The sequence below is a fragment of the Corylus avellana genome, chromosome 4 (assembly GCF_965113065.1).
Source record: "Corylus avellana chromosome 4, dhCorAvel1.hap1.2, whole genome shotgun sequence".
NCBI lineage: Eukaryota > Viridiplantae > Streptophyta > Magnoliopsida > Fagales > Betulaceae > Corylus > Corylus avellana.
Genome location: NC_142493.1, coordinates 29,056,093 through 29,081,554, shown reverse-complemented (window position 1 = coordinate 29,081,554; position 25,462 = coordinate 29,056,093). Strand labels below are relative to the sequence as shown.

General features: G+C 34.3%; 3 protein-coding genes across 5 annotated transcripts; all 3 read left to right on the top strand.

Moving 5' to 3' along the window:
* LOC132177103 (disease resistance-like protein DSC1) lies at positions 1 to 6,938 on the top strand. Its single transcript, XM_088515321.1, has 7 exons — positions 1 to 618; positions 1,274 to 2,375; positions 2,756 to 3,031; positions 3,133 to 4,047; positions 4,130 to 4,345; positions 4,441 to 5,280; positions 5,355 to 6,938. The coding sequence occupies exons 1-7, from the start codon at positions 122 to 124 to the stop codon at positions 6,927 to 6,929; spliced, it is 5,421 nt and encodes a 1,806-aa protein (XP_088371447.1). The 5' UTR covers positions 1 to 121; the 3' UTR covers positions 6,930 to 6,938.
* A 3,644-nt stretch (positions 6,939 to 10,582) lies between these two features.
* Positions 10,583 to 16,314, top strand: LOC132177100 (disease resistance protein RPV1). 3 transcript variants are annotated; one of them, XM_088515322.1, is made up of 6 exons: positions 10,583 to 11,199; positions 12,772 to 13,870; positions 14,286 to 14,561; positions 14,698 to 14,820; positions 15,364 to 15,543; positions 15,609 to 16,314. In XM_088515322.1, exons 1-6 carry the CDS (start codon positions 10,703 to 10,705, stop codon positions 16,182 to 16,184), a joined length of 2,751 nt encoding a protein of 916 aa, XP_088371448.1. In that variant the 5' UTR covers positions 10,583 to 10,702; the 3' UTR covers positions 16,185 to 16,314. The 3 variants fall into 3 exon arrangements, with proteins under 3 accessions (XP_088371448.1, XP_059445303.2, XP_088371449.1); XM_059589320.2 differs by having other exon boundaries at positions 14,698 to 15,543; XM_088515323.1 differs by lacking the exons at positions 14,286 to 14,561; positions 14,698 to 14,820 and having other exon boundaries at positions 10,584 to 11,199.
* Positions 16,315 to 18,849: 2,535 nt separating this feature from the next.
* On the top strand, positions 18,850 to 24,070 carry LOC132177099 (disease resistance protein RPV1). Its single transcript, XM_088515699.1, has 3 exons — positions 18,850 to 18,854; positions 21,502 to 21,939; positions 23,833 to 24,070. Exons 1-3 carry the CDS (start codon positions 18,850 to 18,852, stop codon positions 24,068 to 24,070), a joined length of 681 nt encoding a protein of 226 aa, XP_088371825.1.
* Positions 24,071 to 25,462: the final 1,392 nt, after the last annotated feature.

Genomic DNA, 25,462 nt, shown 5'->3' with positions numbered 1-25,462 from the left:
TGCCGTTGATTTCACGCGCTATGTTGGCTCCACCACCCTTCCTATTAACTCACAAGAGGCAGCCCCCTTGTGCAGTCCAGTCAATCTCAAATTCAAGATCACAACAAGCACCTGCTTATCCATGGCTGCTCAAACCCTTTCATCACCTTCCAAACCTCGTTGGAATCACGACGTTTTCTTGAGTTTTAGAGGTGAAGATACTCGTAAAAACTTTACCGATCACCTCTATACCGCCTTAGTGCATGCCGGAATTCGCACCTTCCGAGATGACGACGAGCTTCCCAGAGGAAAGCACATCTCTACAGAACTGCTAAAAGCTATTCAAGGATCAAGAATTTCTATTGTCGTTTTCTCCAAAGACTATGCTTCTTCCCGCTGGTGCCTTGATGAGCTTGTGGAGATCCTGCACTGTAAAAATACCATAGGCCAAACTCTTCTTCCTATATTTTTTGATGTGAACCCTTCCGATGTGCGAAAACAAACTGGAACTTTAGCCGAAGCATTTGCTCGGCATGAAGACCGGTTTCAAGCGGAGATGGAGAGGGTGCACAAGTGGAGAGCAGCTCTTACTGAAGCTGCAAACTATTCCGGCTGGGATCTCCAAAACGTTGCAAATGGGTATTATATATATGTTCTGTCTCTTGTGCTTTTTGATGAATTATTATTATTTTTATTTTTATTTTTATTTTTATTTTATTTTATTTTATTTTATTTTTTAATGTTAGCCTAAAGTTGATCAAAATTAAATTGAAGTTGAGCTAAAAATAGATTGACAAAATTTAAAGAAAAAAAATCTCAATTAACTAAGCACCTTCGGCAAGGTGCTCGAAAAAAGATCAATTGGTTTAGAGAAGTTGGGTTAGAGCTTACCTCATTGATTTGGAGAAGTTGGAGGAGGAATTTTTGGAACTTTGGAGTTCCTTGGTGATTGCTCTTGGTCATGGAAAAAGATCTTGAACCTCAGACATTTAGTTTGTGATAAAATTAAATGGCTGGTAGGCAATGGGTGCTTGGCATCCTGATTGACCCCTATGGACAACAATTGTTTCCTTGCATGTCATTTGGCAGGATAAGAAATTTCTCAGAAATATATTTAATGGCATTCTTAATAAATTTGATATATATTACTTTATTATTTACCAGGAAAATTAGTCTCAAATGACCGAAATGATAATATCCTTTTGACACACACCGATGACTCATATAATTTTCTTCCTTTTCTTTTCTTGTGCTCATGTTGTTCTTTTGTTTTCTTTTAAATTATAATTATCAGGTACGAATCAAGGTTCATCGAGAAAATTGTTGAAGAAGTTTTGTGTGAAGTGAACAATGCTTGCTTGGATATTGCCAAACATCCAATAAGTATAGATTACCGTACTGAAAAGATGAAAGCTTTATTAAATCTTGGAACAAGTGATGTTCACATTATAGGCATCTATGGCATGGGTGGAATTGGTAAAACAACCTTAGCTAAAGCTGTTTATAACCAAATATATAATGGGTTTGAAGGAAGTAGTTGTCTTTTAAATATTAAAGAAATTTCAGAGCAACCCAATGGTTTAGTTCATTTACAAGAACAACTTCTTTTTGATGTCTTAAAAACCAAGAACTTGAAGATTGCCAATGTTGATAGAGGAATCAATTTGATTAAGGAAAGATTCCGTTGTAAAAGAGTTCTTGTTATTCTTGATGATGTGGATCACTTGAAACAACTCAATTCATTAGCTGGAAGCTCTGAATGGTTTGGTCCAGGAAGTAGAGTCATTTTAACAACTCGAGATGAACATTTGCTAACTCAACTTGGAGTACATGGAAAATATAAGGTTGAGGAATTGAATCATGAGGAATCTCTTCAACTTTTTAGTTGGCATGCCTTTAGGATGGCTCATCCAATAGAAGATTACCATGAGCTTTCAATTGGTGTAGTTAATTATGTGGGAGGGCTTCCATTAGCTCTTGAAATTTTGGGTTCCTATCTATCAGGAAGAAGCATTATTGAATGGAAAAATGCATTGAAAAAATTACAAAAATATCCTCACCACCAGATTCAGAAAATACTTAGAATGAGCTTTGATTCACTAGATGATGATACTGTAAAGAACACATTCCTTGATATTGCGTGTTTCTTTGTTGGTATGGACAAAGATTATGCCATCAAAATATTTGATGGTTGTGGTTTTTTTCCTGAAATTGGTATTAATATTCTTATTCAAAGATCTCTTGTGACAATCAATGACAAAAATGAGTTGAGAATGCATGATCTAATTCGAGATATGGGAAGGGAGATTGTTCGTGAAAGGTCATCCAACGATCTAGGAAAAAGTAGCAGATTATGGTTTCATGATGATGTCTTACACGTGCTTAACAAACAAATGGTAAGAAGCATAATTAATTACTATATATATATATAAACACTTGAACATACACGAGCACATAATATACTTGTTATATAGGTACTCATGAGTTCTATGTTGTTTTTTTTTTTTTTTTACTAATTAAGCATGCATCATTCCTTGAAAAGTTTATCCAAATAACACATAATAACAGTATGATCTTAAATTTGTTTTTTAAAAAAATTATAAATCATGTCAACAACCGATATAGTAAAAAGGCATGCAATCACATTATTAGCACTTATAATCATGTCTACATCACATTAATGTTATCCTTTCTTCTTCTTTTTTTGGATCATTGCAAATATCTAGGCCTACGCAACATCAGGATGTGTTACCAATCCTATTTTCTATTTCTCCAGGGATCAGAAGCAGTGGAGGGTCTCATTTTAAATCTATCTCTACTTGAAGATGTACATTTTAAAACCGAAGCATTTGCAAAGATGAAAAATTTGAGACTGCTACAAATCAATGGTGTAAATCTCTCAGGAAACTATAAACATCTTTCTGATGGGCTAAGATGGCTTTGTTGGCATAAGTGTCCTCTAAAATTTCTACCAGCAAATTTTCGTTTAGAAAGCCTTGTCATCCTTGACATGCAGAATAGTAACGTCAAACAAGTTTGGAAGGAGATCAAAGTATATAATAAATCTTACATTTCCTTATATTTCTATATTATTTTCAAATGTATAAGTCAAAATTTTCTTTTCTTATGTTTTAACGATTTTTGTTTTGACAGATACTCAACAAGTTGAAAGTCCTTAATCTCCGCAATTCCAAATATCTCACCAAGACACCAAACTTCTTACAAGTCCCAATTCTGGAGATGCTAATACTTGAAGGTTGTACAAGTTTAGTTGAGCTTCACGAGTCCATTGGAAATCTAGAAAGACTTGTTTTGCTGAATTTAGAAGGATGCCAGAACTTAAAGAATCTTCCAAGGAGTACTTCTAACTTAAAATCTCTTGAAACTCTAAACTTGTCTGGCTGCTTAAAACTTGACATGCTACCAGAGCAATTGGGGAATATGATGGCTCTAACGGAATTGCATGCAGACAGAACTGCTATTATGCAACTCCCTGCCTCCTTTGGTCATTTGAAGAATCTCGAAATTGTGTCATTATCTGGATGTAAAGGACAATCTTCAAAATCTTGGTTATCACGGTTCTCATCGTGGATATCCCCAAAAAGCTCCATTAATCCAACACATTTGCTCCCGGCTTCCATTTCTGGACTATGCTCTTTGAGAAGACTAGTTCTCAACGAGTGCAATCTGTTTGAAGATGGGATTCCAATTGATCTTGGGAGTTTATCTTCACTCGAGGAGTTGGATTTAGGAAGAAACAATTTCCTTAATCTACCTCATTGTATCAGCCGCCTTCCTAAATTAAGGACATTGTGGTTGACTAAGTGCACGAGTCTTCAATCAATTTCAGAACTCCCCGCAAGTTTAACGAGCTTGCATGCAACAGACTGCACATCAATAGAAACACTCTCAATTTCGTCAAACTTGAAACGGCCACCTACATTTTTCCTTACTAACTGTCAGAAATTGGTTGAGATTCAGGGATTGGAGAGTTTGGAATTTGGACCATTTCTTCACATGGAACAGTGCAACAATCTAGCATATGATTTTAAGAGGAGTCTTCTTCAGGTTTCTCTCTCGATCTCACTCTATGTGTGTGCATGTGCGTGCATTTTTATGATATGAACACTTTTTCTTTTTCTTTTTGTAGTGTTTGTGCAAGCGTGACGAGCTTCGTGCCATTTTCCTCCCTGGTAGTGAGGTTCCAAATTTCACCGGATCCTATGAATGCCTTTCCAAAGAGTTAAGATGGCTTCACTGGCATAAGTGCCATCTGGAATTTCTACCACCAAATTTTCATCTTGAGAACGTTGTTATCCTCGACATGCAGCACAGTAATGTTGAACAACTTTGGAAGGAGATCAAAGTATAACAAATCTCACATTACCTTTTATTTTCTTATCAACTTTGAATGAATAACTTAAATGATTTTTTTTTTTTTATTTGATTCTGTTTTGGCAGATACTTGACAAGTTAAAAGTTCTTAATCTCAAAGGTTCTGAATGTCTCACCCGATCACCAAACTTTTTACAACTCCCACATTTGGAGATACTCATTCTTGAATGTTGCACGAGCTTGATTGAGGTACATGAGTCTATTGGACATTTGAAAAAACTTGTTCTATTGAATTTACAAGGATGCAAGAACTTAAAAAATCTTCCAGAAAGCATTTCTAACTTAGGGTCTTTAAAGACTCTTAACTTGTCTGATTGCATAAAAATTGACAAGTTACCAAAACAACTGGGAAATATGGTTGCTTTAGAGGAGCTGCTTGTAGATAGAACTGCTATTAAGCAACTACCATACTCCGTTGGTCTTTTGAAGAACCTCAAAAATCTATCATTATCGGGATGTAAAGGGCAATCCTCAAGATCATCGATGTCACAGTCTGTGTCGTGGATATCACCAAAATTCACGAAACCCATATATTTGCTACCAACTTCTGTTTCTGGATTGTGTTCTTTGACAAAATTAAATCTCAGTGGTTGCAATTTGTTTGAAGATGAGATTCCTATTGATCTTGGGAGTTTATCTTCACTCAAATATTTGTATTTATCAAGAAACAATTTCCGTACATTGCCTCATTGCATCGGTGAACTTCCTCAATTATATTATCTTTCGTTGAAGGACTGTGCGAATCTCGAATTAATTTCAAAACTTCCTACAAGTTTAACAAAATTGGATGCAAGAGGCTGCTCATCATTGCAAAGACTCCCAGATGTGGGCACATTTTTATGGGTACATTTTTGCCTAAAAAGTTATGACAGTCTAGCATATGATTTCAGGAAGAGTCTTCTCCAGGTACTCTCTCTCTCTCTCTCTCTCTCTCTCTCTCTCTCATTTTATGATATGAACTTTTCTCTCTTTCGAAACAGTACATGTCCTTGTGTGATAATCAGGGCGATGACATTTATTTACCTGGTTATGAGGTTCCAAATTGGTTCAGCCATAAGAGAATTGGATCTTCGATATCCATGCATATACCTTCTCTTCCAAAGGGTCAAATCAAGGGGTTGCTTTCTTGTGTTGGTTTTGCACCCAAACAAGAAACATCGCACGAGGACGACCGCGCAAAAATCTATTGTTACATTAACAACAGCCTTTGGAAATATCACTTTTTTGGCAGTGATGATTTTCATAAAGATTATCCTTCCTGGAGAATCTTTAATCCCTATTCATGGATTGAAGGTCAATTAGTAAGTGGAATGGAATTGAAGTTGGAGTGCGAGGGTGGGAAATACTTTGAAGTGAAGGAGTGTGGGATTCATGTAATAGTTGATGACCCAAATGCAATGGATGAAGATATGGATTCTGATACTTTGAAGAGAGGTCGTGATCATAAAACAATTGATGATGCTGCTTTTACATCAGCTCCTGCCTCTATCCCTTTGACTGGGCCTGAGATCGGGTTTCGGTTTAGGAACAAGTTTGCTCGTGATGCTTTTCGAGATAGGTTTCATGACCGCACAGTTATTGCAGAAAGGGCGATAAACCTTTCCGACCTTCAGGATGATGAGTTCCAAATCATCTCTCGCATCTTCACTCAGCGGCAATGGCAATACTTCATCTTACCTCCTGCTCGTCCCTACATCCATTTGGTTCAGGAATTCTATGCCAATATTGAGCAGGAGCCAGATACTGATGAGGCTGAGGATGATTCTCCGCGATTGGTATCACACGTTCGGGGTGTCACCATAGAAGTAACTCGCAAATTGATTGCCGAAGTCACCGGCATTCCACTCATTGATGATCCCGGGTTCCCATTTCCGACCCAGGAATTTCCATCCAAGTCTGATATGTCCGACTTATTTGTTCCATCGGGCTCCTACAAACATTGGCATGAGGTCTTGAATGTGCTCCCACTTGGAAATCTCACTCCACCGGTGAAGTTGTTAGCTCAGATAGTTATGAGCAATGTCTATCCGATTGATCACCATTCAGATCTTGGTATGGCACAAGCTCGATTCATTTATGCCCTTCTCACCGATGTCTCCATCGATTTTGCATCTGTGGCTATTCCACTCATGAAGGCTATGTTCTTTGAGAGCTCAGTCCCATTGCCTTATGGAAGCTTGATATCACGTATCATTGCCAAGTTTGTCCAAATTCCAGCTACCGAGCCAACAATCAAGCCTCTTCGTCCTTTCTGTAAAGCTACAGTTCGTCGATCCCAAGCTCAGATTTGTGTGCAAGGAACTGAAGATATAGTAGACACTACTGGTTCTTTTGGAGGTCCATGTACATCTTCCGCAGTTACTTTGGCTGATGTGATGACAAAGTTGGAGGCAATGTCCACTCAAATGATGGGGTTTACATCCATCCTCACGGGATTACAGCAGGATGTCAACTCCTTGAAGGTTAGATTCATGGGCGCATCTAGAGTGGATAGCACGGCTGGAGAAGATGGTGTTGAGGAACGTTCTCCAAGTGATCCACCTGCTCGCGCATAGTCCCTTTGTCCTTCATGACAAAAAGGGGGAGTGAAGTTTTTTTTGTAGAACTTAATCTTTAATCTATGATATTTTGTTTCATTCTCTTTAAACTTGATTAACTGTGGGCAGTACTGGGTTTAAGGAAATTTATGTTTAATATCCATGCTTAAGTGATCGAAAGTTTATTACTTAAATCGAACTTATTTTTTTTTGTCATTGAATAGCCAAAGGGGGAGTTTGTTAGTTTTATTTTTGTCTTGGCTGGATTCGAGTGAACAAAATACTTGTAGTTAACATGTTCGGTTTAAGTGTGCAATGCGAGAATGAGTAAACAGTTGAATATATAGCCTCGTCTGCAACTTCATCTACAGACCATCCGGACGAGATGGCTGAACAAGAAAACCCTAGAGCCTTGTCTGCAAGCTGTCCGGACGCGCCGTGCCAAAGAACTAGGGTTTGTGTTTATAGCCTAGTTCCACCTGGATGAGCTTAATTCCCGTCCGGACACCCCATGTAATTTTAGTCTTTTTGGATAGAGTTTGTGTTGGATTCGACTAGGTGTCTAGAGTCTATTTATATTAAACCATATAGATATGTATAGGTACGAATTTCCGCATCTAGAGTTCAAAGATTTGTGCTAAGAGAGTTTTTGTTATAGAGCGTTAATTCTCTCTCTTAGACTAAGGATTGTTTGATTGTCCTCATTGATAAAGTAATTGAAGTCAACTAGAGTTCCGGTGAAGGGAGATCACGTAGAAGGAAGAGTTTAGACATTTTAGGAGAACTACTGCGGTAGCAGACAAGTGAGTCATATTAGAAATGGGTTTTGGGCTTAACTCAACCCAAAAGCTAGCTCAGAAGTTGAGGTTTTCCCTCACCCTTATAAATGGCTCATCTCCTTAATACCCAGGCAATGTGGGACTTCCAACACGCCCCCTCACGTGTGGTGGGAGGACATCCAAGCCAACACATGCGACAATGGGTGACGGTGGGCCACAACCAATTGGGCTAGGCTTTGATACCATATTAGAAATGGGTTTTGGGCCTAATTCAACCCAAAAGCTACCTCAAGAGTTGAGGTTTTCCTTCACTCTTATAAATGGCCCATCTCCTTAATACCCAAGCAATGTGGGATTTAACAAGTCGCTGGTCTAATACACAGAAGTGTCAAGTGCATAGGTTGTGTAAGTCTTCGACATTGTGTAATTTCTACTGATTTAGTGGTTTCTTGGGTTTAGCAGTGCCGTAGAGGTTTTACATTTTAAAGAGTTCTCTAAATGGTTTTCTCTTTGTAATCAAAATATATGTGTCTTTATTTTATTGTTTTACATATTTTGGTGAACGATTGATTGTGATTAATTAATATTTTAATTCCGCGTATTATTTGCATAGACCTATTCAGCCCCCTTCTAGGTGTTGTTTGGAGTTATATTAGGTTTTTAATATATGATGTGGCGATTTCTGAAATTGGGATCATTTTCTTTTGGGGTCTTAGTCCTTTGCTTATGCGAAGGTTATGGCATCTATAAAGTAGCATCCTTCCAAGTATTCTGATTGCTTATGTTTTTAACATTTTTATTTTTTTTAGTTGTTTTTGGTTGAGAGATCTGCATGGGAGTTAGTTTGCTGGGCGTATTAAATGATTAAATTTACAAGGTCCTATTTGTTTTCTCGGATTGGTTTGATGGTGCTGAAGCTGAGGCCATTTTTATTGAGTTGCATTTGATGTCTGGAAAGTGCTATACATTGGTGTCCAGGATTTTGTAAGGGTTTACATGAGTAGGACTCATAGTCCATTATGGATTTTTTGTGATCTTCTGGGGAAGGCAAAAGTTAGAAGGTCTGTGGGGAGGATACTCAGGGATGGTAGCATACGAGTCAGATCTCTGAAGTGAAGAATCGAGCTTTTGTAGGAAATTTGGCATAATTCAAATTGTAAGGCTCCAATTGGAGATCAAAGTTGGAGGCAGAATTGAGGTTGGGTATTGGAATTTGGAAATGGGCCTCCTGATTCTAGTTATGTCCTTTGGTGATACTGCAAGATTAGAATTTTTTTTTTTTCCTTCTTTTTTTCTGTTCTACAAAACCAACATATATTTAGGTTGATTTTTTTAAGGCTTGAATATAACTCTCAACCAATTGATTTTTCTTTTTCATTAAATGCCTTTTCTCAACTACTTGATTTTTCTGTTTTGAGTTTTTCTTTTTCCTTGTCTGAGACTGAAAATTTCCAAATTTTTTATTTTTCAATTAGTCTTTTCCAGTTTCTTTCTTGGATGAAGCAAAGGAAAGAAACTTTGAAGATTCTATTGTATGAATTTCATAAAGATTATCCTTCCTGGAGATTCTATTAGCCCTATTCATATATTGAAGGTGAAACCAAGTGTCACGGAAATAAAGTTGAAGTGCAGAGGGTGGGAAATACTTTGAAGTGAAGAAGTGTGGAATCCATGTAATAGTTGATGACCCAAATGCAATGGATGAAGATATGGATTCTGATACTTTGAAGAGAGGTCGTGATGACAATGAGGCCGGACCAAGCAATGATTGGTCTGGTGATGATCAAAACTGCCCTAAAAGATGAAGGATCTTTGACTCTGAAGCGCAAGAATGAAAGAAGTAATTGTTAACGTGTTTATTCAAAATTGAATTTTGCTTGTATGCTTGGAAGCTGGTAGCAAGTACACAATGACACTAATTGGAGTAGGGGACAAAGGTTTTTTATTTTGCTTTACATTCATTTCATATATATATATATATATATATATATAAGGAGATCAAAATCACTTTTATCCTTGCTGAAAAGTTTCATCTATATAGGTTCTTGAATTTATAGCAACTCAGGAGAAATAGATAATGCGGTTATAATATAGTTGTACCATACTTCTTCTTTTCTTTTTCTTTTTTTCTTGTTTTTTTTTTGTACTATACGTATTCTGTTGCATTTCATTATCCGGCCACTGCCGCCGTAATCCTCGATCTGTTGGAGCTTATCAAATATATGCACGTGTTAAACAAGCTTGTAACTTTGTAATCTTATTTTTCAGTTTAGTCAGTTTGAACTTATTGTTCATTCTGTTTATTTGATTAGTTAAGTTAGTTTGTTAAGTTCAGTTATCAATTGTATGCGAGTATATAAGCTGAATTTCTTCATTGTATTTGATTAAGATTGAATATACAGAGAATACAATTCTCAGGGTCTCTCTCATTGTGTTCAATCTTCTCAAGCCTTCTTCTTCTTCTTCTCTGCCCTGCTCTGTTCTTTCTGCTTCTTCAATACAGCAATCTGTATTTGACATTCGTTGAAACCAGTCACTGAAGCTCGCAGAAATTTGATAATCGAATTAGTTTGCTAGAATTTCTCTATTATAGTTTTTGTATTTCTCTAACTCAGGCAATTTAAATGCTTAATTGATCATTACCCTTATCTCCTCCGTGAGATGTAAGATTTGCAAGTAACCAAAAAAAAAAACTTATAAAAAAAAAAAAGAATAGGAGGGAATGGCACCAACCAGTCAAAAGAGGCGGCATTCTGCCTTCAATGTACGTCAAAAAGTTGAAATATTGTTGATTTCACGCGCTATGCCGTTTTCCACCACCCTTCCTTTATCTTTAATAGAACATCCACCACCCTTCATTTTTCTCTTTCAGTAGATTTTTGTTTTTTAATAGACCTTCCACCACACTTCCTTTTTCTTTAATAGAACTTCCAACACCCTTCCTATTAACTCAGAAGAGCCCAATCCACTCAATTCCTCAATTTCAAGTTTACAAGAAGCACCTGCTCATCCATGGCTGCTCTAACACTTTCATCACCTTCCAAGCCTCGTTGGAATTATGACGTCTTTTTGAGTTTTAGAGGTGAAGACACTCGCAAAAGCTTTATAGATCACCTCTACTCCGCCTTAAATCAAGTCGGAATTTACACCTTCCGAGATGACGACGAGCTATCTAGAGGGGAGCACATCTCTACAAAACTGCTTAAAGCTATTCAAGGATCAAAGATTTCCATTGTTGTTTTTTCCAAAGACTATGCTTCTTCTCATTGGTGCCTTGACGAGCTTGTGGAGATCCTAAATTGTAAGAATACCCTAGGCCAAATTCTTCTCCCCATCTTTTATGACGTGAGCCCCGGGGATGTGCGAAACCAAACTGGAACTTTTACTAAAGCATTTGCTAAACATGAAGACCAGTTTCAAGCGGAGATGGAGAGGGTGCACAAGTGGAGAGCGGCTCTTACTGAAGCTGCAAACTATTCTGGCTGGAATCTTCAAGATATGGCAAACGGGTATTATATTGTGTTAATTCTTAAGCTCTCTTATGCTTTATCATTTAGTTTTTTATCTATCGTTTGTTTTTTTCTTGTAAAAAAAAATGTTAGATGAAAATTTATAAAAATTAAAGTTGAGCACAAATGGATAGACAAAATTTAACCAAAATTTTTCTTGAAAAACATTTGAAATTCAAATTTAATCGTCAATCAAAGGAATTTCAAACTAATTAATTTGGCATGCTTTATTAATCATTCTCGAAAAAGGTGAAACGAGTATTAGATATATAGTAGTGGGCTACTAATTTTGAAATATCAATGGGAAAATGGCATCTCTCTTGTTCTAAACAATTGCTAATTTATCGATTAGCAGCAAACTAAGTAGTAATTGAAGTTCATCTGAGAGAATAAAAGAGATTCTCCCCTTTTTTTTTTTCCTCTCCCGCACTGATTAGAAAAGAAAAACAAAAAACACTAAAAATGATTTGCTCAATTAGGTTGGTATGTTTGAATATTAATTTAGTTGATTACGTTTATCATTTTCTATTATCTTAAACTTTTGAATAAACGTTGATTTAACATTATATCATAACAAATGTTCTAAATTCGAATCTTATCTTTATCATTCACCCATCATTTAAACTAAATATTTTATTTTATACAACTTTTAAGATAAACGGAAGTCCCATCTAACAGCCCAATGTAACACTTCTTTACTATTTTTGGTCTATGGAAATCTGGTTGTTGTATTTGATTTGATATGAATGTGAAATAGAATGTAATAAATTCGGTAGAAGGAATTATTGAACTAAACTAATGTAGTTGTGATAAACTGGGCTAAATGACTTAAATTAAAAATAAAATAATAAAAAATAGGCCTACTTCGAGGATGGCCCAACCTCCATTCACCAAGAAGACTAATACTTACTTAAATACACTAACAAATTTAACAGACTTTTCCTCCAATAGGCCATTCATTTGCAATGAGCCCAACTAAGCCCACTCGCCAGCTCATTGTCCACTTAGGCAGATTATCTATGACTTTTTTTCTTTTATATTTTTATTTAAGATTATCTCTAACTTCTTTTTATTTATTTATTTATTATTATTATTTTTTTGAATTGAGCTTTAACAGCTTAATAAAGTAACGGTATACACCAAATCGCTCCACCCCCAGAAACAGCCGCACATGGATCTTTGTTTTTTTTTTTTTTTTTTTTGTCAAAGGAAAGTATTATAGATCGAAAATGCATGCCGGTTAGAGTGAGATCTCAAATCTAAAATTATTAGAGTAAGTCTACGGTAGCCTTTTGGATAAAAATTACTAATTTAGAGAGGAATATATTGTAATCATACTTTTCGTAAAACACTTAATTAATGACTTCTTTTCCGAAAGGGAAAAATAAAAATCATTCTATGGCATGTTACTGGATAGGATAAGAAATTATATAGGAATATATTTAAATGACATTCTTAATAAAGTTGATATAACTTAATTGTTTACTATTACATAAAAATAATTTGGTTTCTTATTTTTCTTTTCTTGTGCTTATATTCTTGTTGTATTTTTATTTGAACTATAATGATTAGGTTTGAATCAAGGTTTATCCAGAAGATTGTTGAAGAAATTTTGCGTAAAGAGAACCCAGCTTACTTGCATGTTGCCAAATACCCTGTAGGAATAGATTCTCATGTTAAAGAGATAAAAGATTTATTAAATCTTGGAACAAGTGATGTTCGTAATGTGGGTATCTATGGGATGGGTGGAATAGGCAAAACAACAATAGCAAAAGCGGTCTATAATGAAATACTCCATGAATTTGAAGGAAGTAGCTTTCTTTTTAATATTAAAGAAACTTCAGAACAACCAAATGGTTTAATTCATTTACAAAAACAACTTCTTTATGATATCTTGAAAATGAAGGATTGGAAGATTGGCAGTGTTGATGGAGGAATAAATTTGATTACAAAAAGATTTTATCGCAAAAAAGTTCTTGTCGTTCTTGATGATGTGGATCACTTGAAGCAACTTCATTCATTAGTTGGAAACTTCGAATTGTTTGGCCAAGGAAGTACACTCATTGTAACAACAAGAGATAAACATGTCCTGACTGAACTAGGAGTCAATGAAAAATATAAGGTTGAAGAAATGAATCATGAGGAGTCCCTTCAACTTTTTCGTTGGCATGCATTTGGGATGACCGATCCAGCAGAAGATTTCAAAAAGCTCTCACTTGATGTAGTGGATTATGTTGGAAGACTTCCATTAGCTGCTGAAGTTTTGGGTTCTTATCTGTCAGAAAGAAGTATTATTGAATGGAAAAGTGCATTGGAAAAATTACAAAAAATTCCTCATAGAGAGATTCAAAAAATACTCAGAATAAGTTTTGATTCACTAGAAGATTATGCACAAGACATATTCCTTGACATAGCATGTTTCTTTATCGGTACAAACAAAGAATATGTCAGAAAAGTTCTCGATGGTTGTGGATTCTTTACAGATATTGGTATCAGCATTCTCATTGACAAGTCTCTCCTGATAGTTAATGAAATAAATGAATTGAGGATGCAAGATTTGATTCGCGATATGGGAAGGGAGATTGTTCGCGAAAGAGCATCCAGGGATCCAGGAAAACATAGTAGATTGTGGTGTCACGATGACGTCTTAAATGTGCTTAACAAACATCTGGTAAGTGGCAGATGCATTAATATTATATAAATACATATACAAACAAATAAACATAGTATGCACATGTTATGAAAGTATGTATGGGAATTTTTTCTTTTTGCCAAACATGGATATAGCTTGAATATTCTATCAACATGACTCGTAACTGTAAGATTTTAAACCCAACAATTTTCTATTAAGCGAAAAATTGATACTTATCTATTGTTTAAAATAAAAAAATAAAAAAATAAAAAAAAAAAGGTATGCAACCATATTTAAGCAATTTTGATCATGTCTAAAACACATTATTATTATTATTATTATTATTATTTATTTATTTAGTTATGGTGAAAATATATCGGTCACCTCCAATTTGAAGGTGTTCTAGCATCACACAAGATATGAATATACATTGCTAACCCAGCTATGTTGCCAGGGATCAGAAGCAATAGAGGGTCTTAACCTAAATCTACCTGCACTTGAAGATGTCGAGTTGAAAACTGAAGCATTTGCAAATATGAAAAATTTGAGATTGCTCAAAATTGATGGTGCATATCTCATAGGATCCTATGAATGCCTTTCCAAAGAGTTAAGATGGCTTCACTGGCATAAGTGCCCTCTGGAATTTCTACCACCAAATTTTCATCTTGAGAATGTTGTTATCCTCGACATGCAATACAGTAATATCAAACAAGTTTGGAAGAAAATCAAAGTACAACAAATCTCACATTACCTTTTATTTTCTTATCAACTTTGAACGAATAACCTTAATGATATATATATATATATATATATATATATATATATATATATATATATATATATTTCATTTGATTCTATTTTGGCAGATACTCAACAAGTTAAAAGCTCTTAATCTCAAAGGTTCTAAATGTCTCACCCGATCACCAAACTTCTTACAACTCCCACATTTGGAGATACTCATACTTGAAGGTTGCACGAGCTTGATTAAGGTACATGAGTCTATTGAACATTTGAAAAAACTTGTTTTATTGAATTTACAAGGATGCAAGAACTTAAAGAATCTTCCGGAAAGCATTTCTAACTTAAGATCTTTAAAAACTCTTAACTTGTCTGACTGCATCAAAATTGACAAGTTACCAAAACAATTGGGAAATATGGTTGCTTTAGTGGAGCTGCTTGCAGATAGAACCGCCGTTAAGCAACTACCATACTCATTTGGTCTTTTGAAGAACCTCAAAACTCTTTCATTATCGGGATGTAAAGGGCAATCCTCAAGATCATGGATGTCACGGTTCGTGTCGTCGATATCACCAAAATTCATGAAACCCATATATTTGCTACCAACTTCTGTTTCTGGATTGTGTTCTTTGACAAAACTGAATCTCGGTGGTTGCAATTTGTTTGAAGATGAGATTCCTATTGATCTTGGGAGTTTATCCTCACTCAAATATTTGTATTTATCAAGAAATAATTTCCGTACATTGCCTCATTGCATCGGTGAACTTCCTCAATTATATTATCTTTCGTTGAAGGACTGTGCGAATCTCGAATTAATTTCAAAACTTCCTACAAGTTTAACAAAATTGGATGCAAGAGGCTGCTCATCATTGCAGAGATTCCCAGATGTGCCGAATCAAGGAAGTTTATGTGCAGATTTTTTCTTGGATAGTAGTGACAGTCTAGCATATGATTTGAGGAAGAATCTTCTCCAGGTACTCTCTCTCTCTCTTTCTTTCTCTCATTTTATGATGTGAACTTTTTTTCTCTTTTGAAACAGTACATGTCCAAGTTGAGTACTGGCTCGTATTTTTCCTTTAAACTCCCTGGTGGTGGGGTTCCAAATTGGTTATGCTACAAGAGAATTGGATCTTCGATATCCTTGCTTATTCCTTCTCTTCCAAAGGGTCAAATCAAGGGGTTGCTTTTTTGTGCTGGTTTTGCACCCAAACAAGATACACCGCAGGAGGAGAACCCGAAAATCAGTGTTTACATTAATGGCATCCTTTGGAAAAATATCGGTTTCTCGCATGAATTTCATAAAGATTATCCTTCCTGGGGAATCTATATACTCTATACATCATGGATTGAAGATAGATTAGCAAGTGGAATGGAAGTAAAGATGGAGTGCGAGGGTGGGAAATACTTTGAAGTGAAGGAGTGTCGAATTCTTGTAATAGTTGATGATGACCCAAATGCAATGGATGAATACATGGACTCTGTTACTTTGAAGAGAGGTCGCGATCATCACAATGAGGCCGAACCAAGCAATGTTTCGTCTAGTGATGATCAATTAAACTGCCCTAAAAGATTAAAGATCGAGGATGTTGATGACTTGGATCAAGCGCAACAATGAAAGGAGGAAGACTTGTTAATATGTTTATTCATAATTGAATTTTGTTGATCTTATTTATTCAACCGCCTTTGTTCTTTCTAACCCTTCCATACATATAATACAAATTTGTTCGTAAATATGTTTCACAAGAGATAGGTCTTGTTTGGCAAATGCCTAATTAGGTCCATTTTTTTTTTGCAACTCCCCAACATTCTTACTAATTATATCACATTAATAACTATTTAAATAAAAAAACTCACTATAAAACAAAATATTTTAAATTTTTCATACAAAAAATCTAAAACTTTTATCTATTTTATATGATATCAATCATTTTTAACCAAGTCTTTTGCCAAACCAGGCTTACAGGAAAAAAAAAATATATACATGCATTAATCCATTTCCACAAAAGAGTCCTGTACAAAGATTAAAAATCCCTAATGAATTTTTATTTATTTATTTTCTAAAACACTGCCTTGTTTGGATGGGCCAAATTTCATTCTTGTTTTAGATTTTTTAAAAAACCAATGCAGTTGTGTTGTTTGGATGGGCCAAATTTTATTCTTGTCTGGGATTTTTTAAGAAACTGATGCAGATCTGTTGTTTGGTTTTCAAAGAGAAAATGTGATTTTTAGAACATTGGGCAAAATTTTGAGTTTGTGAATTTGTACCAAATCTGTTTACAAAATCAAAAAATATGAATTTGAAAACAAAACAAAAAACATGCCAAGCCAAATTGTAATAAAAATTTTCTTCAAATTAAATTAGAAAAAAGTCATTCAACTTAATCTATTAAAGTGACGTCTATTTTTAGAGCATGTAATAATCATCTGTAGTTTAAAATTTAAATGTGATAATTATGTGCTTTATTAAAAAAATTTTTAAAAAAAGCACATAAAAATCAAATATTCTAAAAATGAAAGCTAAATTAATAAAAAAAATAATAATAGACTGACTTTGGTTAACAAATTGAAAGAAAAAATTGTCCAACAATTGAAACGGTGGTCCGAGTCTAAGAAAAGTCAACAGGTCCTCCTCCATCGTACATGTTTTACCACCGCCTCGTTTGTCTGAAGTGTCAAACACACAATTGAAGTCAATTAATTAATCGCGCCCACAACCATCCATCCAAATCCAAACCCGAGGATTCCGAGACCTGAAAATGGACGGAGCTCCGACGACGAGCGGGAGCGCAGGAGGAGGGGGAGGCGGTCCGGCGCCATTTCTGATGAAGACATACGACATGGTGGACGACTCGACGACGGACGAGATCGTGTCGTGGAGCCAGAACAAGACGAGCTTCGTGGTGTGGAACCCGCCCGAGTTTGCCCGGGTCCTCCTCCCAGCCTTTTTCAATCACAACAACTTCTCCAGCTTCATCCGCCAGCTCAACACCTATGTATGTTCTCTCTCTCTCTCTCTGTTCGCTTTCTATTATTTTTTTTTATTCCACTTCTGATTCGAATTGGGTTCAGCTTCTAATTGTTGAATTTATTTGAAGGGGAATCGTGTTGTAGGTAAATTTTAAGCGATTTTGAATGGGTTGAATCCATTGGTGATAAACTGGATTTAGAAATTGTATTTTTTTTTTAGTTTTCCCAGGTTGAAATTGGGTTCGTTTCTGTATGTTGTGGCGGTTTCTGAAATTGGGTTCATTTTCATTTGGGGTTCTTATTCCTTAGCTTATGAGAAGGTTATGGCATCTATAAAGTAGCATCCTTTTCAAGTATTCCGATTGCCTATGTTTTTAACATTTTTTTTTTTTTTTTTGGAGTTGTTTTTCGTGGAGAGATCTGCATGGGTTTAGGATTTTTATTGAGTTGCATTTGATGTCTGGAAGTGCTCTTCATTGGTGTCCAGGATTTTGTAAGGGTTTACATTGAGTAGGACTTATAGTCCATTATGGATTTTTTGTGATCTTCTAGGGAAGGCAAAAGTTAGAAAATCTGAGGGAAGGATACTCAGTGATGGTAGCATACAAGTCAGACCTCTGAAGTGAACAATCGAGCTTTTGTATGAAATTTCAAATTTGGCATAATTCAAATTATAACGGTCCAATTGGAGACCAAAGTTGGAGGCAGAATTGAGGTTGGGTATTGGAAATGGGCCCTCCTGATTCTAGTTATGTCCTTTGGTGGTACTGCAAGATTAGAATTTTTTTTTTTTTTTTTTTTTTCCGTTCTATGAAACTATGATATATTTAGGTTAATTTTTTAAGGCTTGAATGTAACTCTCAACCAATTGATTTTTTCTGTTTTGAGTTTTTCTTTTTCCTTGTCTGAGACTGAAAATTTCCAAATTTTTTATTTTTCAACTAGTCTTTTCCAGTTTCCATCTTATGGAAAATATTTTGTTACCTTTACTCATAAGTTCTATTTGCAACTTTTGTCTTCAGTTGTTTTTTGGCAGTCCAACATCAGAATAGTAATTCAACTTGATTCCAAATCTAAATGAATTGGAATTTTGAATGGCGTTGCAAAGCTTTATTTCCAATTCCACGCAGTCAGACCTAAGAGGAGATGAGGTTTGAAGTGTTCTGTGAAGGCAAATGGTCTTATTTTTCTTTTTATTTGTGTGTGTACGTGCAACCCTATGCAAATGTGGGTGAACAACTTTTTACTTTACTATGATTTTTTCTCCCCTCATTAGGCTCATGCTGTGGCTATGAGTTATTTCATCAAAGGTAATGCGGTATCTCGAATAGGGCTTTAGCAATCCTAACGGTAGTAAATGCATGTCCTAAACAAATAAGGACATGCATTATTTGTTTTGCTAGGACTATACACTAGTCGACACTATACATACTAGTGTATAGTGTATACAACCAAGTTTTTTTAATAGCTTAAAATATGTTAAGCCTTATAAATGTCAACTTCACTTTTTGTCTTTTCAATGTGGGACTCTTCATTCAATGCTCTTTAAAACCTTTTATTTTAAAAATATTTCCAAGAAACAAAATAATATTTATTAACTATTAATTTTTAAAATATTTCTACATCTTGAATTTATAGCAACTCTGGAGAAATAGAGAATGCGCAGTGTTGAAAAAGAAGAGATATATAGTTGTATGTTTTATCGGAAACCAAAACTAAGATCACAAAATGTTCATAAATATGTTTCAGAAGAGATATATAGTTGCACTAAATGTGAAAAGTATTTTGGAAGTATTTTTCGGATTGAAATTTCCTAGAATTTTCTTTAAATCTGAGATTATCAAATTCATAAATCTCAGCCGCTTATCTCATCTAAACGTCTAAAATAAGTGATGTTTCAACATTTAATAAAAAAAAAATGACTTATTAAATTTCTTGAGTGTAGCTTCCTCATTAAATTTCTTTATGGCTTAGATGAAATAAATGGTTGAGATTTATGAATTTGAGAATATCAAATTTAAAGGGAATTTTATGGGATCTCAATCTGTATTTTTCAAGGTCATAAATATTCTAACTTATGACCTTGACTAAGAAAAAATATATATTCATGAATCCCATCAATTAGTCCTGTACAAAGATTAAAAATCCCTAATGAATTTTTATTTATTTTGTTCTCAAACACTACAATTATAATAAAGTTTTTCTTCAAATTATATTAGAAAAAAGTCGTTCAACTTAATCTACTAAAGAGACGTCTATTTGAGTATGAAAGCACGGAAAGCGACGGTTTTTGCTTAGTAATTTTCGCATTATTGGATTTTTGTGGGTTGTTCAATCTGTAAGATCTCATGTAATTTTCATGGCGGGAGAGTGATTTATAGCATATTTAAAGGACGATGGGAGAAACTGAAAGAACAAAAACCGAAAACCAAATGTTATTTCTTAAATGAATCTTACTTAAACAGGAAAATATATATATCGCAAAACCAATTGTCATTTGCAATATATATATATATATATATATATATATATATGCAGAAATGAGCCTTTTTGGTGTAGTGATATATATTAGATTGAAGACACCAAGAGAGTTTTGGTTGTAATGTCTTGCTTAGCATTCAGACTTAGTTCAATACATATAGGAGGACGTACAACTAGGTAGCAGCTGTACACCCAGGAAATAAGCCTTGAATTAAGGAGGATTGAGGCCCCATGTTTCCTGTGATAGGTGACATTGTTTTCCCTTGAAGTCCGGTTGACTCGCACAGCCGTAATAGCTCCTTAGAATCTGGTTGTTGGGTTGATCTTCAATTATCAGCTTAATATACCATGTAAAATATAGAGAAAGGGGAAGAAAGTTTGTAAAGAAAGAAGAAGATAGGGAAGAAGGAAAAGAACACAAAGACAAAATATAAGACTATATTTTGTCTACATTAGATTCGGTAATTTGAATGTTAGAGTACAATATATAGGCATATGAAGGGAACACATCCTATAGATCATGGAGGAGGAAATCATGGGATTATTGACTTGCTTGGATATACTTGATTTGATCAGATTTTATCTTCTAACATCCTCCTACAAAGCTGATAGTAGGAATTTCTTTCAGTTTGATAAACAAAAATTAATTGGCAGTTTATCAGTCAAACTCATAGATCAAAGAGTAAATAGTTGATTTTGTGGGATCCATTAGAGCCATGTTAGAACCAGATAGTTCATTTATATGTTTATTGATTAGTTCATCTTTTCTAGGTATTATCTTCCAACGAAATAGAGCTTTTCTTAAATTTCTTAGTCTAAAACTAAAAGCACGCGGTTTTGGTTTAAATCTTTTTATTTTTATTAGACTGATTTAACTCGAGTTGTATTAAACCAGAGAAATGCATATCATTTACCAATATTTTGCTATTCCGTAGCATTACTCAACTTCTATCGACTTAGACAAAAACATGGAAATTAGAACAAAAAATTGCTGTCAAGACTCACAGAAACAATACTATATTCTTCTTTTTATTTATTTTTTCAACTTCTATCGACTTAGACAAAAACAAGGAAAAAAAACACAAAAAAAAAATTTATGTCGACACACAGAAACAATACTATATTCTTATTCTTTTTTCATTTTTAACTTCTATCGACTTAGACAAAAACAATGAAATAAGAACAAAAAGAAGCGGTATTCCTTCGATCTCTCCAATGTACGTCAAAAAGAAGAAATATACATATTGTTGATTTCACGCGCTATGCTGGCTCCACCACCCTTCCTTCTTCTTTTTTAATTCTTTTTCTTTCCCCCTTTTTTAATGTAAGTTCCAGTGTTCTACCACCCTTCCTATTAACTCAGAAGAGCCCCCTAGTGCAGTCCAGTAAATTCCTCAATTTCAAAGTTTACACCAAGCACTTGCTTGTCCATGGCTGCAATCCTTTCATCACCTTCCAAACTTCAACGTCTTCTTGAGTTTTAGAGGGGAAGACAACCGTAAAACCTTCACCGATCACCTCTACACCTCTCTAGTGCGTGCTAGAATTCACACCTTCCGAGATGATGACGAGCTTGCTAGAGAGGAGCACATCTCTATCAATCTGCTCAACGCTATTCAAGGATCAAGAGTTTCTATTGTGGTTTTCTTCAAAGGCTATGCTTCTTCCAGTTGGTGCTTTGATAAGCTTGTGGAGATCTTGAACGGTAAGAATACCATCGGCCAAACTCTTCTTCCCATATTTTTTGATGTGAACCCCTCAGATGTACGAAAACAAACCGGGACTTTTGCGAAAGCATTTGCTAGGCATGAAGACCGGTTTCAAGCAGAGATGGAGAGGGTGCACAAGTGGAGAGCAGCTCTTATTGAAGCTATGCTTTTTTTAAGTTGTCTTTGTACGCTTTTTCATGCAGTTTTTGATATGTTTGTCTCTTTGTTCTTTTCTTTTAAATGTTAGACGAAAATTCATTAAAAAAAAAATTAAAGTTGAGCAGAAAAGAATTGACAAAATTTAAACAAAAATCCTCAAAAAATATTTTAAATCCAAATTTAATCTATGTTTTTGTCAATTATCAAAACAATCTCAAACTAATTTGGTGTGCTTTAATTATTCTTGAAATGCATGGTTTGGTTGGACATACCTAGTTAATGATGAGTAATTGTTAAAGTATTAATTAAATGATTAAATTTACCTATTCATTTCAACTTAAACTTTTAGGATAAGTGGAGATTTAATATAGTATCAAAGTCATAAGTCATGGATTTGACTGTTTGAGCTTTGACTCTGTCAAGTTATCCTAATTTAAATTAAATATTTTACGTGTTGGGTCTTACATAGAAACGTGTTTTGGATAATAACGGACTATTTTTGAAATATCAAGGGGAAAGTGGCATAGCTCTTGTTGTAAACAATTACAAATTTATCGACTAGGAGCAAAATGAGTAGTAATTAAAGTTCATCTGAGAGAATAAACAAGAGAATATTGCTCAACTCTTTCATCTGAGAAAATTACCCCATACCTTTGAATCTCACTTATGACTTATGTAAAGTTGTTGAACAAGCAAATTTTCAAATAGATATGAAATAAGTATAATTAAAGAGTGAAAACCTCTCAAATAGCGGTAAAAGTTAATATAAGTTAGCACATGTACGTACTATACGACATTGACCATGTTATATGGTTAAGAATTAATCGAAGGGAAATCAGGTAAAAGCTTTCTTGTATTTTTTGTCATTTTAACTTTAAGATTTAATTTCATAAATTTGATATATTCAAAACTCGAGTTTAAGTCAATAACATTATAGTACTCCTCAAATAACATTTCTAAAATGGTAAAAAAAAAAAAACAAAAAAAACAAACAAACATAACAAAACCAGCGGCTTGCGACCTTCCTTAATAACAAGCCACCACCCTATAATAGGAATGTTCTAATCATGTGGTGGCTCGTTTGCTGTGTCTAGTATAAAATATATTTCAAATACTAGATCTTTTACCAAGGAATAAATAAGATGATGTAGAACTTATTAATTGTTTTGATAATTTCCAATGAATAAGGTTCACATCATTTTGGTATCCATTTCTTGATAAAAGTTTAGTACTCCTAGCATTTCTCAAGAAGAAAGCATTCAAAAACTAAAATTTTGAAGGTAAAACACTGAATAGCAATAAACAATTTTTAACAATTTATTTTCCTATATACCTTTGTCACAAATCCCACAAACCCCAAATTCCACTTCCACTCCATGCCTGCCACCACCAACCCACCAATCCAAGCTTGTTTTGGGTTCACTCCAAGTAATTACCCATTTCTAGCTTCCCATTTGGATTTTCTTTAAACTTGATTTGCTTAATATACAAAATAATCATACATCGAAACGTTAGTTCTTCGGTTGAATTAGTTGATGGAATTGTGTTCATTGCCCACTCTACCACTCCATATAGATTTTTTTCTCTTTTAGGAAAGCCTATATATATAGATCATGGCTGTTAGAGTGAGATCTTAAATTCTAGAATTATTAAGAGTGGCATAGCCTTTTGGATAAAATTTCATACACTCGAGAGGAATGATATTGCATCATACTTTCCACGAAACAGTACTTAATGACTTCTTTTCCGAAAAGGAAAATTAAAAGTAATTCTATGGCATGTTATCGGATAGGATAAGAAATTATATAGGAATATTTTGAAATGATATTCTTAATAGAGTTGATTTAACATAATTGTTTACCATTACATAAAAATAATTTGGTTTCTTATTTTTCATTTCTTGTGCTTATATTCTTATTGTATTTCTATTTGAACTATAATGATCAGGTATGAATCAAGGTTCATCGAGAAGATTGTTGAAGAAATTTTGTGCAAAGTGAGCCAAGCTTGCTTGCATGTTGCCATGCACCCTATAGGAATACATTCTCGTGTTGAAAAGATGAAAACTTTATTAAATCTTGGAACAAGTGATGTTGGTATTGTGGGCATCTATGAGATGGGTGGAATAGGCAAAACAACAATAGCAAAAGCTATCAATAACGAAATATGCCATGGATTTGAATGAAGTAGCTTTCTTTTAAATGTTAAAGAAATATCAGAACAGTCAAATGGCTTGATTTGTTTACAAGAACAACTTCTTTTTGATATCTTGAAAACGAAGAATTGGAAGATTGGCAATGTTGATGGAGGAATAAATTTGATTCAAAAAAGATTTTGTGACAAAAAAGTTCTTGTTGTTTTGGATGATGTGGATAACTTTAAACAACTTAATTCGTTAGTTGGGAACTTCAAATTGTTTGGCCCACGAAGTAGAGTTGTTGCAACAACAAGAGATGAACATTTGCTGGCTAAAGTATGAGTAGATAAAAAAATATAAGGTTGAAGTTATTAGGGGCGAAAATAAATAATAAAGCATAATGATAATTTTTTTTTCTCTTTTTGTATTATATTTTTATTATAATATGGTAAATACAATAAAAATAATTTTAACCTTCTAATTGTTTTTGGCTTGCCCAAGATGTAATCTAAAATTTTTTATAAACTTGAAAAATTATTTATACTGACAAAAGAAAATATTTCACCTTCAAATCAAAGCAAATAAAAGAAAATAAAACAACACCAAAAAAAGCAAATAAATTGTTTTTGAGGCTAAATTTACTATTTTGACCTTCCTTATTGCATTGCTATTTTAAACAATTATGGGCATTAATGTCTTTTGAACATATTTTGTATGCTAAATTTACCTTTCTTTTTTTTTTTTTTTTTTTTTTGAGAAAAATTTACCTTTCTTATTGCATTGCCATCTTAAAAAATTATGGGCATGAGTGCCTTTTGCACGGAAAAATTTAGGACTTTGACCTTAGTTATTGCATTGTCATCTTAAACAATTATGGGCATTCATGTCTTTTGCACCGTTCGAGGGCTAAATTTACTATTTTGACCTTCCTAATTGCATTGCTATCTTAAACAATTATGCCATTAATGTCTTTTGAACATATTCAACAGTGATTGTAAGAAACTAAGAATTTTGTTTGAGCCTAAATTTATCATTTTGCCCTTCCTTATTGCGTTGTAATCTTAAATAATTATGGGTATTTAAAATAAAACCCTATCTAACTAGAGCCACGTATGTGCCTGTGAGTGGGAGAAAACAAATAAAAGAACAGAAGATTCGATGCACTTTCCACGAGATTGGATGGATAGAGATAGGATTGAGAGACATTACTTTTCTTAAAAACAATAAATTAATAGCAATACAGGTCGGCTGTAAAAAGCTTGAACTTTTTAGACCGTCGATTGAATTCAATTTAATATGGGCCGTTGGATTTGATAAATGTAATACAGCTGTAATCCATTTCAAAAGTGAGAGTTATATCGTGTTTCAAATAAAACCATGAGCTCTCAAATCCAATGTTCTAAACTCAATGAAAATATAAAGATCCTTATCAACCGTTAA

Excerpts from the sequence above, each read along its gene's own strand:
- LOC132177100 (XM_059589320.2), top strand. The coding sequence starts at position 10,703 with ATGGCTGCTCTAACACTTTCATCACCTTCCAAGCCTCGTTGGAATTAT. Across the intron at positions 14,562-14,697 it reads AAGTTTGGAAGAAAATCAAA|ATACTCAACAAGTTAAAAGC; the intron begins GTACAACAAATC and ends CTATTTTGGCAG. Across the intron at positions 15,544-15,608 it reads TGAGGAAGAATCTTCTCCAG|TACATGTCCAAGTTGAGTAC; the intron begins GTACTCTCTCTC and ends CTTTTGAAACAG.
- LOC132177103 (XM_088515321.1), top strand. The coding sequence starts at position 122 with ATGGCTGCTCAAACCCTTTCATCACCTTCCAAACCTCGTTGGAATCAC. Across the intron at positions 3,032-3,132 it reads AAGTTTGGAAGGAGATCAAA|ATACTCAACAAGTTGAAAGT; the intron begins GTATATAATAAA and ends TTGTTTTGACAG. Across the intron at positions 4,346-4,440 it reads AACTTTGGAAGGAGATCAAA|ATACTTGACAAGTTAAAAGT; the intron begins GTATAACAAATC and ends CTGTTTTGGCAG.
- LOC132177099 (XM_088515699.1), top strand. Across the intron at positions 21,940-23,832 it reads TTTCATGCAGTTTTTGATAT|GTATGAATCAAGGTTCATCG; the intron begins GTTTGTCTCTTT and ends TATAATGATCAG.